The following is a 15,461-nucleotide window of genomic DNA, read 5'->3' as shown; positions in this document are numbered from 1 at the left end:
GGAATTTTAATGATAAGGTTTCATTTGTAACATTAATGCTCCAACTGTTTTTTTCGTCTCTTAATGGTTATTGATTTGATAAATTTATTTTGAATTGCCTCTTCCTAAGTTCTATGTTTTATGTTTTGTTTTTGGTTTGTCGACAAAATGGATTACGTACATGAATCAATTAGTTACGTAAAAAGCATTAAATGGGAGATTGGAGAGACATATGAGAATCGAGATAAGTTTACAAAAAGTGTCCATTTAGTTATATAAACTCCATATTAACATTAAAATATGTGTTTGTAGCTGGATTAATTAAGACCGACCTCGATCGGTTGCAATTTTATTTTAAAAAATTTAATGTGTAAGTAAGATTTATGACACTATTTGTAATAGCTGAAGTTCACTGTTAGTAGATAATGTCCACTTTCGCTTATTACATATCGGTATCTACTTCATGTTTTTAAAACGTGTTTAGGGGAGAGGTTTTCCCCGTACGGTCGATACGAGAGAGGTTTCCACACTCTTATTGAAGTGATTTTAATTTAATTTTAAATGGTATAAATCACCCCGATCTAAATTAATTCCAGAGTTTTCATTTATTCCATTAGTATATATATAACTCTCAAAATTAGGGCTTAAATGTATTTTTTCCCCTAAAGTTTCTTAACTATACTACAAATTGAATGAAAATTTATGGGAGTAAATGTAGCCATAAATACTACAGGAGAATAAATTTTTTTAAGGATTAAGGTTGAGGTGTTGTTGAAATGTGGTGATCTCTTTTTCAAAATTTTAAAGAACCAACGAGAACTCTACTTGTGTCGACTAGATTTTTTATGTTTCAAATCCCTGATTGTAACGAGACTCGAAGATAAAAAGAGCGATAATTTTTTTATTTTGTTTTTAAAACATGTGACATAAGAAATTAGTTTAAAACATTGAAAACTTGAATTTATATTAAAGTTCAAAGGTACAAAACATGTCCACATGAGCAGAAAAACGTTCACAAAATAAGTACCAAAAGAATATTTAAATATAACATAGAAAAAATGATCTCGATCTAACCGTCTGTGTAGTCACAGGACTTCTTATGCTCCTACCATCGATAACTAAATCTATAATCTATCTAGAAAACAAAGAATAGCAAGAAGGAATATAAAAAATATTGAGTAAACAACCTAATTATAATATTGAGTAAACAACCTAATTATAAGCTCTTATCCAATCTTAACTTCTATTTAATGTTCTCAATGTTATGTACTTTGTGAAATACCTCTAGAATGAAATTTCTAAAATGTATGTTTCTACTATGCTATAGGTTTTATATAAAGAATGAGATTTGTACTCCAAATGGTCGATTGAGTTATCTCCCTGTCTAAAAAATGCAGGAACATATAGAGTTAAGAATGAGGCGCTAGAATTGAAATAGTTTAACGATAACCTATGTCAAGATGCTTCTAATAGAATGAGCTTCTTAAGATTGTGAGCGCTGATCAAAGGTCTAGGCCCTAGTTAACAAGGCAACCCTAATCCTCAGCCAAAAATCCAAGTTTTTGTTGAAACAATAACCCTTGAATAAAAAAAAATAACATGTCCTTATACAAAATTCGGATAACCAAGAGATAAGGCTAGAATTAGACTACCTATTAAGATCAAACATCTCGAAGAAAGATTTGAAACTTTGTTCTAAATTAAGTCTCTTCACAATCGAATTTGATCAAAACTTGATTGAATGACTCAGATGTAATCCATCGCAAGAATTGCTTGAAACTTAGAAATGACAGGATATGATGCTCAAATTCGAAGGGGGAAAGTCTTAACTTGAAAGCTCAATTTAATTCATAAAAAATATGTCTTTTACGGAGTAATTTGTATGTATTTTATATTATCTCCAGAAAAGAAACTTGCAACTCTTCACATGCCCCAGAAAGAAGTTAGTATCATGATTTCCTCCCACAAAAAAAGAACTTGACCACATCTCACCCTTCTACTCCTACAAAAATGATGGAATTAAAATAATAAATAAAATTTTCTAATAAATTATCCATTATTTATAGCAACTTCATCCCCCAAATATTCACTACTCAAGCTTCAAAAGTTACTTACTCCATCGAAGCTTGTAACACATGAAATAATGGTTGAACCAAGTCTGTCCATTTTTGTAGATGAAGAAGGAATGTTTGTTGAATCTTCTTGGCCTTGGATCGTGTAATAGGTCCAATTTGAACATTTAGAAAATCGGTCCTTATCATCTTCCCCGTCTTTAAAGGATTCATCCTCAAATCAGGAACATTACCACCGACATAAAAAAAGGACTCAAGTCAACAACATTGAAAGTAGTATGTCCTGAAAATTGTCCCGAAAGATCAATTTTATACGTATTGTTATTAATACTTTCAAGAATTTTATAAGGATCATTCTCTCTTGGATGAAACTTTGTCTTCCTTTGAGATAGAATCGCTCCTTGCGAAAATGTATCCAAACCCAGTCACCGGGTTGAAAAATGATTTCCTTCCGTCCTTTGTTAATTCTTGAAGCAATTTTGAAATCTTGTTTCTTAATTCTCATATTCACCTCTTTAGGTAATGTTTTGATCAAATTTGCTTTGTTTGTGGTTGCTTCACTCACAAAAATATTAGAAGGAATAAGAAACAAATCAAGAGAAGTAAGAAGCAAATAAAGAGTAAGTGGATTAAATCCATAAACAACTTCAAAATAATGACAAACATTATATGCACACTCTGAATTTTTCTATTATATCCAAACTCTACCAATGACAAACATTCGTCTCAAGATTTAATATTCTTAGAAATAATAGCCCTAAACAACGTTACTAATGTTCTATTAACCACCTCATTTTGTTCATTAGCCTGAGAATGACATGTAGTTGAATACAATAATTTGGTACCCAATTTACCCACAATACTTTCCAAAGGTGACTTAAAAATTTAACATCCCTATCACTAACAATAATTATGGGGATTCCATGTATACTTCTCTAAAGAACAAGTCACCAACATGCTTTGTATTATCTGTCTTGTTGCATGCAATAAAATGAGCTATTTTACTAAATCTATCTACCGCAACAAGAATACTTTATTTACCCTTTTTTGTGTGCGGCAAACTAAGAACAATATCCATAGATATATTAGTCCAAGATTCTTTAGGTACATTCAAATAAGTATACAATCCATTTGGTTGTGATCTAAAGTTAGCTTCTTTACATTTAAAACATTAGCTACAAAACTTATGAACATCGTGCTTCATTTTCGGTCAAAAGAAGTGTTCATGCAACATGTTATAAGTTTTATTAATCCCAAAATATTCCATTAAGCGACTATCATGAACTTCTTTTACAAGCAAATCTTATAGAGAATTTAGGAATATAAAGTTTACTTTTCTTAAATAAAAATTCATGAAACATAAATAGTTCCAAAGTTGATCATCTCTATATAATTCTTTAATAGGCTCAAATACAAAAAAAAATTTGCACTAATAGAAGTTAAGAGATTGTACCTTCTAGACAATGCATGAACTACCCTATTATCCACACCTTGCCTATATTTGATGACATACAAAAATGTTTCAATAAACTCCACCCACTTTGCATGCGTACGGTTCAGTTTGCTTTAACGCTAAGATACTTTAAGCTTTCATGATCTGAGTGGATCATAAAGTCTCTAAGCCATAAGTAGTGTTGTCACACCTGCAATGTTGGACCTAAAGCTAAAAATTATTTATCATAAGTAGATAGTTCAATGTTGCCCCATTTAGTTTTTCACTAAAATACATTAGGAGTTTTCCATCTTGCATAAAAAAAAAAAAAGCATCTATTCCCAAACCATTTGCATTAGTTAATTTCTCCTTAAGCTCATTGAATGCATTCTCTTGCATTTCACTCATTTAAAAACAACTTTCTTTTTCACCAAGTCGTTCAATGGTGCAGCTATTGTGCTAATTTTTTTTATAAATCTCCTATAGAAGCTAGCTAACCCATTAAAACTACAAACTTCACTTGCATTTTTTTTAGTATTGGTCAATCCCTAATTGAAGTTTCTCTTTGTTTACTTCTACTCCATCTTACCAACTATCAAGCCAACAAAATTAACTTCTTTCATGCAAAAAATAAACTTACTAAAATTAGCACAAAGTTTCTCCTTTCTTTTAAGTGTAATCAAAATTGACTTAACATGCTCCACATGCTCATGCAAAGTCTTCGAATAAATTAAAACATCATCAAATACACAACAAAATGTTTTCTCAAATATTCTCTCAAAACATGATTCATTAAGCGCAAAATGTACTAGGAGCATTAGTCAACCCAAAAGGCATAACTAGTCATTCATACAATCCAAACTTAGTTTTGAAGGCTATTTTTCATTCATCTCCTACACATGCATTCTAATTTGATGATATCCACATTTCAAATCAATCTTTGTAGATAGCCATTAACCATGCAATTCATCAAGCATATCATCTAGCCTTGGAATAGGATGTTGATACTTTACAGTAATTTTGTTGATGGCTCTACAATCCACGCACATGCATTATATTCCATCTTTCTTTGGCACCAATAAGATTGGTACAGAACATGGACTCAAACTTTTTGTATATAGTCCTTCTCCATGAGCTCCTCCACTTGCCTCTGAATTTCTTTACTACGGAACAGGATGGATACTCTAATAGGAAATGACAACCAATGACACTTTGAGCAATTTTGAGGGATGAAAAACAAACGAACTCGAATTTAGGGAAACGCTGACTCAGGCCAACCAAGTGAGTGGTCCTACTGTCGGTTTGTCTATAATTGTATGTCGAATGATCACATGTGTCTGTAGCTTCACACGTGTCATATGCTCGTGTATGAAAACTGTTATGAAATGATGTATATTATACGATATGTGAATATTATGATGTATGTGATAAATTGATATGTTTATGATATGATATATTTGAAGGCATACTCAGGTTATGTTATGTGATTGGTACCTAATATAATATGATATGTGCATGATATGAATTGATAAGTTCAAGGACATGATAAGTTTAAGATATGACATATGTTCGACATGAATGATAAAAAGATGATATGAATGACATGCAAATGAGGAACTGGTTTAATGCATAACCTTGATACACACCTGCAAAATTGTGATAAAATGATATGTTATAAAGGAAAACTTTATAGGAGTTGTCATATATGATAATTAAAAAGGAAAAATGTTGGGACCTCATGCATTATTGTGTGTTCTTGCATTGGGAGATATCCCTTCTCCTTTTATGATAAAACAGACGTGTACGTTACGAGACAGAGAAACGATCATTATGTTTATCATAATGCTGCTATGATTGTGTCACAACCCGATTTTCGAGACTTCGAAAACTCAGACTGTGACAAAAAAGACGAAAACGAAAATACACAAAAATGAAATAAAAGATAAGAAAAGTAACTAAAAAATAAAAGTCTTATTTAATTAGAACAGTAGAATAGAAGTTTAATGTTTCAAATATTACATAGGGGTTATAAATATAAAAGGAAGTACAAAAGACTCCAAAACGACTGGAAATTGACTGACGCTCCGAAATGACCCCCTCCATGATAGTACAGCTCTAGAACGCTCCTCCACCTCTATCTATAGCCTGCGAACACCTGAAAATATAGAAAAACAGGGATTAGTATAAAAATTATGCTTAGTAAGCCACTTACTTGTGGGCTCTCATTGCATGCAAGGCCTAACAAATTCCCACGTACTTCTCATTGGCTCCGGGACGTCTGGTTTTAGTCTTATCCCCTTGGGGTTATTCTGGTTCTCCATCCTTTCTTTTAATCCCTAAAGGCTCCTTATGTCGAGTTGTAAATGACTGATGTCTCTCTACCAGGCGCTACCTCTGGATGACTATCTAAGACTATATGGTATCTTATCTAAGACTGTGTTGAATACCTCCTAGGTCCAAGATAGTCGACCTCATTGGGGGCGCGACCACTCCCTTATCCCATGCATCTAATGGGCTTACAATGTGGGCACACGTTTCCCATGTGAAATGACTAGAAGCAGTGAGAATTGATTAGGAACTCCTTGATATGAATCAAGAGACATCGATCATACAATATGCTTCAATGAAGATGTGAAGAAAATATTGTTGAAATTCTCAAAAGATATTTCAATTCATGGCACATTGAAGAAGAATGAAGTTTCATGTGATAAATTTTGGGTGGATTACAATTTAGAGTTATTGTATTTCATTAATGTATTTTAAGAGTTTTTATTTACTTTAGGTTACAATTACATGATGGTTTAATTATGGCCATTAAGTATGAATGTTACAACTCTTGGAATGCCTTTAATGGTTTCATTTTGAGGCTATATAAAAGCCATGTATGTTGTATTTGTAAGAAGACTTGGAAAATACAGTAAAAGAAGCATTTGTGCTCTTCTTTAGCCAATGGCTAAGTTTCTTTGCAACGCTATGTAGTTTAGGTTGCATGTAGAATCATTCAAGCTCGACATGATCAATCTTGCTTGTGGAGTGATTCGAATCTCAAGCAAGTGTTCTTGCCTTGAGATATTTGATCAACAAGAATCATTCAAGCTAGACATGATCGATCTTGCTTGTGGAGTGATTCGAATCTCAAACAATGTTCTTGTCTTGAGATATTCGATAACAAGGTAATCCGAATCTTATTCCCCTTGTATTGATTTCCTTATCTTATCACTCCTGGTCTCCCACAAAGCTATAGATACCGTTCACACAACTAGCAGCCTAAGAACACTCCTAAGGTACTTCGTTTGCTGTGGTGATCTGTTTCATCTTAGGGAAATGTTATGTCTAAATTCAATGACTTGTCACTCTCCGCACAATTCCGTGGTCTTAACATAATACTGGATCATGAAAACTAACTGAGTGTGCATGCAACTATTATCTAGCATCATCATACATAATTCATGCAAAATAAACATACATGCTCAATGGGGCGATAAAATCCATTAAACTCCTAGAATGCAAAGTTCACAAATTCCCAACTTCCTTTACCCATGAATTAAACACATACACATATATAGCAAAAGCTTAAAGCATAATTGAAACACTTATACAATTTTCATAATGCTTTACATATTACATCCAAACTCATAATAATTAACTTGCCTAAATTCATTCATGAAAACCTACCACCTAAGGTAGATATACTATCATGCATGCATTTCAAGCGAATCTTACAAGTATTTCTTTCTAAATACGTTGTGGTAACTTACTTGATTGTCGCATGACCTTTATTTAGCGTTTCTACACAAATAGCGTGTCCAAAATTACTGATTTCTCCAATTAGGTCACACGTCCTGCACGAGCTCCCACACGCTTGGGAAAGCATTATAGCACATGACCACGCGTGCATATGGATACGTCTGAGGGGAAGGGTGCACGCTCACGTTCTGCCACGTGGTACAAATGGTCGTTTGGAGTCGAGGACACAGGTTATAGCACACGACCAAGCGTGCTCAAAATTCGAATTTCCTTACGTTGACGCGTGGCTCACGTGGTTCGGGTTGAATGGGGTGCGAGTCTTGCAGCTCAAAGCGTGTCTCGTTAGGGCTGGGGCCACCTCCACTCGACTATTGGCGCGTGGCTCCACCCAGCAAGCGATGCATGCCACACGGTTGCTCCGACGCGCTTCTCCCCTCATCGGTTGATACGTCTCTCGCTAAAAACTTTCTCTCTCCTCCTTTAAATCGTAACGCAGAACTCGATTAGTTTTTTCCTCTTTTCTCATTTTCATATATTTTAATCTAAACTTCAAATTGATTCATTTTCTTCAACAAAGTTGTAGATCCTAATCTCGACTACATCCTAGTATTTTTCTTAGAATTCAAACGTCATTGCAGGCTAATTTATAGCATCGAAAGTAGGTTCATTAACTTCCTTACCATTTTTGGAAGAACTCACGGATCTTCGCCTTTGGACCAAAATTTGTCTAGTTTTCTTCACGAATCTCGTGGAGAATTCCATGAACATATCAAAATTTTAGACCTTAATTCACAAAGGAGAGTCCTAGATCTGAGAAAAACGCTCAAAATTTTAGCTGGCGGGTCTTCTCAATTTCTTGACGGAAAAGGAACTCCAACCACACGACACCTCTCTTTGTTCAAGGAGAAGTCTTTTTGCGTATCACTCTTGGCTGGAATGAACTTCGTCGGTGGTTTTTTGATGAGGTATCCGACGACTCCTTCTTTCTCCTCTCAAATTTTTTCTCTCACTCTTTTTCTTTCTTGCAGTATTGTGTTAGGGCTTCAAGGACCCCTATGATGGTTGGAAGGGCAAAAGGACCTATTTGCCTTTCGGTTGACTTTAACCCTTTTTTTTTTTTCTTTTTCTTTGGGTGCTACAGGTGGTCGCTATTCTTAACGGGTGTCCGACATCAACCACTACCAGAGAATGCTCGCCCGACGAGAAAGGGGCCCAAGAGGTGTGCGAACCAATTGGTGGGTTCATACTCGCATGCGTGGGCCGTGTGTAGAAAAGTAAATACGCATCCAATTGCCCGCTTAGAATAGCCACTATAGGAAAATAAACTGATATGATAGGCACCACTCATGATTTTTATGTGCTTGCATTTAACCACCATAGAAGGGTTGCTTAATGAGTATTTTTTAAAAAACTCAAGGCATGCGCTACTCTTATTTTTTAGTAAATACAAGGCTCTCCTGTACGGCTAACAGTGGGAACGCAACCGAGGAGACTGCGACACATGCTTAGGGTAGTTTTGCAATTTTAGTAGCATATAGGTTAGCATATGGTGGTTTTATTTTATGTTATTTTCAATTTTTATCATTTTATTTAAAGGTCTTATTTTTATTATAAAGTTTTCAATGAAGTATTTCCGCATATGTCTACGATATGTACATAGTAGCGACTTAAGTTAAATAGAAAAACTAGGATCATTACATATAAAGTTGTAAATTGTGCTAGACCGCAAACTATAAATGTTTCTAGGTTTAGCTATTATAGTACTAGATCAGTTAGGTTCTTAGATATGATTTCTAATCATATCCCCCTTGTTCTAATCGACTCCTACAAGGTACTACTTGATACTTGCTCCATATGGCTACTTACTTGTGCGTGTTTGAGCTCTCATTTCTCAACCTTTCCGAAGTTGTTTTCATTCCAAATTTCTAAGGTAAGTTGTAAATTGTGTCTAGTTTTTGGAATAATAAACACTTTTATGAGAATCGATCTAAACAGAGGTGAACTAGCCCAAACAGTGAGAAAAGCTCATCAATTTAGTGCTTTACGTCTTGACTCATGTTCGGGATTAATTATTACAACCTTGCAGTAGCTATTTCTTTCTCAATTCCTTTGGGTGGCTTTCGGTTTTAGTCTTTATTTTGGAAACCATAAAAATCAATGTGAGAACCGATCTAAAAATAGGTGAATGAGTCCAAACAGTGGCTAATAGGTGTTCGATGTAGTAAATTACCTATTTGACTGTGTTCGGGTTCACTTTTTAGGAGCTTCCCAAAGCTGGATCTTCCTCAAATTTCTTAGGTAGGTAAACATAAAATTATTGTGAGAACCATTTCAAACTAGGACATGAAACGATGGGACATGAAATCCCTAGGCGATTTTGAATTCCTCCAAAATTACTCATGATCTTTCATTTGTTTCTAGGCAATTGTTGCAATTGATCATTTATTTAATATAGGACAATCCAATTGTTGTCAACTAATATGTTTGTTCGTTACTTTAAGGAAACACCCACATGACTATGCTTCATTTCTCAATATTTGTGGCCGACAACCAACGATTTGGAATCTTAAAATGATATCAAATAAAGTCTGAAGACAATGAAAAGTTGACGAACTAACAACTTGGTGAATCCTGCGCTTCGAAATAGGATTCAAGACCTTTAACAAACAGAGCAACAAAGCTTCCAATTCATCTCTCTCCTTAACCACTCCAATTTCTATGCCCCCATCGCCATCTGCGCTGTCTGTTAAAGACACTGTCGTTGGTGACTCAGAAGACACCAATTCCACCTTCCTCGGCTTTCCCCACCCAAAATCTGCACTGTAAACTTCGAACTTTGGCGACCCACCAACTGTAATCATTTTTTCACCCGAATCATTACCGATTGAAGCAATCATGAATTTGCACCAACGTTCTGCCCTATCTAGAGCTCCTTCTTCCAAGCTTTTAACAGCCTCTGAAATTGCCTTGCTACCCACAACTATTCCTTTTTCACCCAAAAGCTCTGTTCTTCCAATGAAAACGCCACGAACAGATACACAGTTACCAAAGTAATTAGAAGGCAGTGGAGGTTTTAAACGAGATCTAGCGTCGGCAGGGAATCCAAACGCTAAGTGTTAGTGAAATAGGGTTTGATTGAATGATTGATGAGAATATTGAATTTTGGAGAGCAAGAATGCTCCATATTTATCAGGGAATACAAAAGATATTCAGAAAATCTACCTAAAATATCGGGAGAAAATCTGGTAACAAACCAGTAAACAAATCAAATCAAATCAAAACTAAATCAAATCAAAAACTAAATCTAACTCCTAACGAGATTTAATTAGATACTAACTGACAGCAATCTAAACAAATACATGATCTTTAACACTCCTCCTTGTTTAGATGCTGTGAACTCCAAGCTTTTTTCTGAACACTCATCTTACTCTAATTATCTTTCTGTTTAGAGGTCGATCAACCAACTCCCAAGTTTTGTTTTTCTTGATCACTGAAAGCTCCTCCTCTGACAGGTGCATCATCAACCGAAGCATCTTGTCGTTCATCTTCAGACTCTTCTAGTCGTTTATCTTCAGACTCTTCTAACATGCTACCAAAGAAATTGTTTGGTGCATTAGAAATCTGATTCACCTTCGTAAGTTCTTCCCAATTCCATTGCTCATTTCCAGCAAAATGAACATCTTGGCTCACAATAACATGACTAGTGTGTGGTTGAAAAACTTTATAAGCTTTGGATATAGTGCTATACCCAACAAAGATGCCAACTTCTGACTTTTTGTCAAGCTTATCACGCTTGACCTGTGGAATGTGAGTGAAGCAAAGACACCTAAATACTCTAAGGAACTTTAAAGAACGTTTGTAACCATACCAAACTTCAAATGGTGTCAGATCCTTCACAGCTTTTGTTGAAATTCGATTTTGCAAGCATACAACAGTGTTTGCTGCTTTTCCCCAAAAACGTTTTGGAAGATCCTTCTCATGAACCATGCATCTCATCATCTCCATTATGAATTTATTCCTCCTTTCAGTGACGTTATTCTGTTGAGGAGTGTATGGTGTTGTCAATTGATGTTCAATTTCAGCCTCTTCACAAAACCGGTTAAAAGTTTCTGAAGTGTACTCCTTGCTATTATCTGATCTTATAGTCTGAATCAAGCATGCATCTTCATTCTCAACTTTGGCTTTGAATTTCCAAAATACACTCGCAACTTCTGACTTTTGCTTCAGCAAGAATATCCAACACATTCTTGTTAGATCATTAATAAAAGCAATGTAATAAAGATTACCATTTAATGATGGTGTTCGCTGAGGACTACAAAGCTTAGTATGAACCAGTTGCAGCTTTTTCGAGCCTCTCCATGCCTGTTTAGGAAAGGGTTGCCTATGTTGCTTCCCAAAATTACAAGTACGGCAAGGAGACATGTCCTCATCAATGTCAGTGAGTTCTTCTACCAGCTTCTTTGATTGAATCTGAAGCAAACCTCAATGATGAAAGTGTCTAAGTCTTTTGTGCCAAATCTCAGTGGCACTAACTCTGGATATAAAGGCCGTCGGATTTAGAGCAAAGCTTTTTCCTTCCATTTTGACATTGAACAAGTTTTTGCCACTAGCATCTTTGATCAAGCACTGCTTATTCTCAAACAACACTCTATAGCCTTTATCAAGTAACTGACCAACACTTAAGATATTTTGATCAATTTTAGGCACAAATAAAACATCTGGAATAAATTTTGTACCTTCATAACTTGTTATAGCTACTGTGCCTTTACCCTTGACTTCCAAGTGTTCACCATTGCCAATCCTCACTCTCTTATCTTCTTCGGTGTCTCTTAATTCCTCAAAAGACTCCTTGTCATATGTCATGTGATTTGTGCACCCACTGTCAATCAACCAGCTCTCGCTTGATTCTTTGCGTGAGGAAGAAGTGACCATACACAATTGATCTTCTTCTTCTTCTTCTTGATCAACTACCTGTGCATCTACTTCTTTCACCAGATCTTTGGCTTTGCAGATCACAGCTTCATGTCCAAGTTGATTGCATTTGGAGCAGAAAGCGTCAGGTCTTCTCCAACACTTGTATGGTGGATGATCTTTCTTCTCACAATGGCGGCAAGGTGGATAGGATTTTTTGAAACCTCCTCCTTTTGTCTTCTGATAATTGGCAGATGAATCTCCATACGTCAATTGATTTTTGAAATTTTTATTGTTTTTATACCTGCTGTTGTCTTGATGCTTAACACGTAAGGCACCTTCAATCACTCCTTCTTGCCTCATAGACCTCCTTTGCTCTTGTGCTTGTAAAGCATTCAAGAGCTCTGTAAGAGAAATCTTTGACAAGTTTTGGTGTTCTCCAGAGTAGTAATGGTGGCTTCAAACTTCTCTGGAACAGTGACTAGCAGCTTTTCAACGATCCTTGAATCATTTAAAACAGAACCAAGCAATCTCACCTTGTTGGCAATGCTGAGAAGTCTGTCAGAGTACTCTTTCACCGACTCTGACTCCTTCATCTTCTGCAACTCGAAATCCCTAATCAAATTTAGGGCTTTCATTCCACGAATCCTCTCATCTCCTTCATATTCGGCCTTGAGATAATCCCAGATTTTCTTTGCTGTTTTGAGGGACATTATTCGCATGAAGATCATTTGTGATACAGCGGCAAATAGGCAAGCTTTCGCCTTTGATTTCCTTGTCTTCTTTTCCTTCTGTAATTTGATTTGTGCTACAGTAGGATTTGCTGGAAGCGGAGGAACCTCGTAATCCTCTTCTATTACTTCCCAAAGATCCAAGGCCTCCAAATAAGTCTCCATACGAACTGCCCACATTTGATAATTGTCTCCATCGAAAATTGGTGGTGCAACAGCGGAAAAACTGGATTCTCCTCTCATTTTGATCTCACAGATCCCTTAAGAAGATAGCTCTGATACCAATTGTTAGTGAAATAGGGATTGATTGAATGATTGATGAGAAGATTGAATTTTGGAGAGCAAGAATGCTCCATATTTATACAGGGAATACAAAAGATATTCAGAAAATCTACCTAAAATATCGGGAGAAAATCTGGTAACAAACCAGTAAACAAATTAAATCAAAACTAAATCAAATCAAAAACTAAATCTAACTCCTAACGAGATTTAATTAGATACTAACTGACAGCAATCTAAACAAATACATGATCTTTAACACTAAGTTTCCTTCTCTTGTGCCATTGGACTTGGCTATGCATACACAGAGATAAGCAGTTGTCAATGCAAAGGAAGAAATATGAGAATTTTGCCGCTCCCTTAGAACCCATTGCTTTAGTTTTTGCATGTCTTGATGGGTAAACTTGAGAGTGCATCGAATTAACCCAGGTCGAGTGTTGGGTATCTTTAGCTTCAAGCTCCTATTGTTGGGTCCTTCGTAGTTTAGCCATGCATTTGCGTAAATCCCCGTGAGACCCTTCGGATCGTTGATAGCTGACCTGTGTTAGGAATGTGGAACATTGATTTAGATATCAATTGAATGTTGGTTTAGGGATCTGCTCTGATACCAACCAACCAATTTGTTAGTGAAAGAAGAGTGATTGAATGGTTGATGAGAAGATCGTATTACGAAGAGCGACCGACAATCTACTAGTAAATCGGCAGAAATCTAGAACCCAGTAAATAAATAAAAAAACTAAATCAACTCAAAACTACAAAGAGATTTAATCGGATACTAACTAACGGATAGCAACAAATAGTGATCTTTAATCGAGACAAATGTTCTGCTCTGGTACCAAATTGTTTGTCTTGATGCCACAAGCAAACAAACGGACACTAATTGTTATGTCCTAATGCTACAACCAAATAAGCTTTGATACCAATTGTTGCAGTGGAAGTGGAAGGAAGATCAATTGCACTCACATACTTCTAGAGATAAGAAATTCTCCATATCCATGGGCAGCCGATCTCAATAATCGAAATTTCTACAAAGGGTATACCTTGTGGAGATAAAAAATTCCCTACATCCATGGGCAGTCAATCTCAATAATCGAAGTGTTTACAAAGGTATACCTCACACTACAAATTTTCTTCCAATTGTCATTAGGAAAATACAAGATGTCAATGACTTCATATTTAACTCAAATGCTGCTGACAATGACTCTACTTCTTAAAATAATATTAGAGAAAAGAACTTTATGACTGTCAATGACTTCATATTTAACTCAAATGCGGCTGACAATGACTCTACCTCTCGAAATAATGTTAGAGAAAAAATAATGTTAGAGAAAAGAACTTTATATAGTCATAGGCAATACAAATTTAAATAGATGAAAATATGAGACAAAAACTTGCCTGTCGTAGAAGGGCATGAATTCGTCGGTTGTTGGAATGGAGGATCCTGAAGTGACAAGAAGATTACAAAGATGAGCCCACAACTTGACAAATGAAGTAGAAGTTCTTCCATCTAGAACCGCATGGTGGTTTGTTATTCCAATGGAAAACCCTTTATTTGGAAACAAAGTGAGTTGGAGAGCTATCACTGCAGCACGATCATCGGACACAGCCAATTGAGGGACAAGTGGATGATATGCTTCAATTTCACGAAACCCATTTCCAGCAAGATGGTAAAAATCAGCGTCGGACTCGGCCACAGTGAGCACTACGCCATCGCCTTCAACAAACTCAACGGCGGGCACCGCATAATGTTGGGGCCAAACGAGGCTGCCAGCAACAGGAAGATAGTAGCGGAGAGCGAGAGCGAGAGAGGCTTTGAGGTTTGGAAGAATGGCGTCTAGGAATGAGAGCTCAGTGGATGATAGTTCGTAGAAGAAAAGGCGTTGAATTGGATGGAATCTGAGCCATATGAGGTCGAAAAAGGTGAGAGGAAGAGACTTGGGAACGGTTGATTCTTGTGCTGAAGGAGTTACCTTAGAGACCTCAATTATCTTCACAGATTCATTATGATCCATGGGAACTCTTAGCTTTTGAGAGGTAAAGAGTGGAGAATATTTTCGGACTTTAAATGGTTCAAGAAAAGGAGTAGGCATTGCATTGATGAGCTCATCCATTACGACAAAGGGGTATGAAAATAATGATTATTTATGTGTTGATTGTGTCGGTTTCACGAGAAAAAATAGAAGAGAGATGCCAAAGTGCTCCTTGGTGCTGGCAGAGTTGCACTCAATCAACCATGTGGGCTCCTATTTGTCATAAAGTTCAAACGCCATCTCCATTTTCTTTCTTCATCAATTATCAACAAAGTATTTA

The 15,461-nt window shown here is 36.0% G+C and overlaps 1 protein-coding gene across 1 annotated transcript; it reads right to left on the bottom strand.

Annotated features, from left to right (window-relative positions):
• Positions 1-9,725: 9,725 nt before the first annotated feature.
• LOC111790354 (phenolic glucoside malonyltransferase 1) lies at positions 9,726-15,251 on the bottom strand. Its single transcript, XM_023671230.2, is given in 4 exon segments — positions 9,726-9,911; positions 9,914-10,345; positions 13,419-13,690; positions 14,547-15,251. Coding segments are annotated over 4 exon segments (1,467 nt in total). The 5' UTR covers positions 15,242-15,251; the 3' UTR covers positions 9,726-9,843.
• Between the last annotated feature and the right edge of the window lie 210 nt (positions 15,252-15,461).

This window comes from Cucurbita pepo, chromosome 3 (assembly GCF_057944985.1).
Source record: "Cucurbita pepo subsp. pepo isolate OVF chromosome 3, ASM5794498v1, whole genome shotgun sequence".
NCBI classification, from domain to species: domain Eukaryota; kingdom Viridiplantae; phylum Streptophyta; class Magnoliopsida; order Cucurbitales; family Cucurbitaceae; genus Cucurbita; species Cucurbita pepo.
The sequence above is the reverse complement of the archived record's forward strand: the minus strand, read 5'-3'. Positions and strand labels throughout refer to the sequence as shown.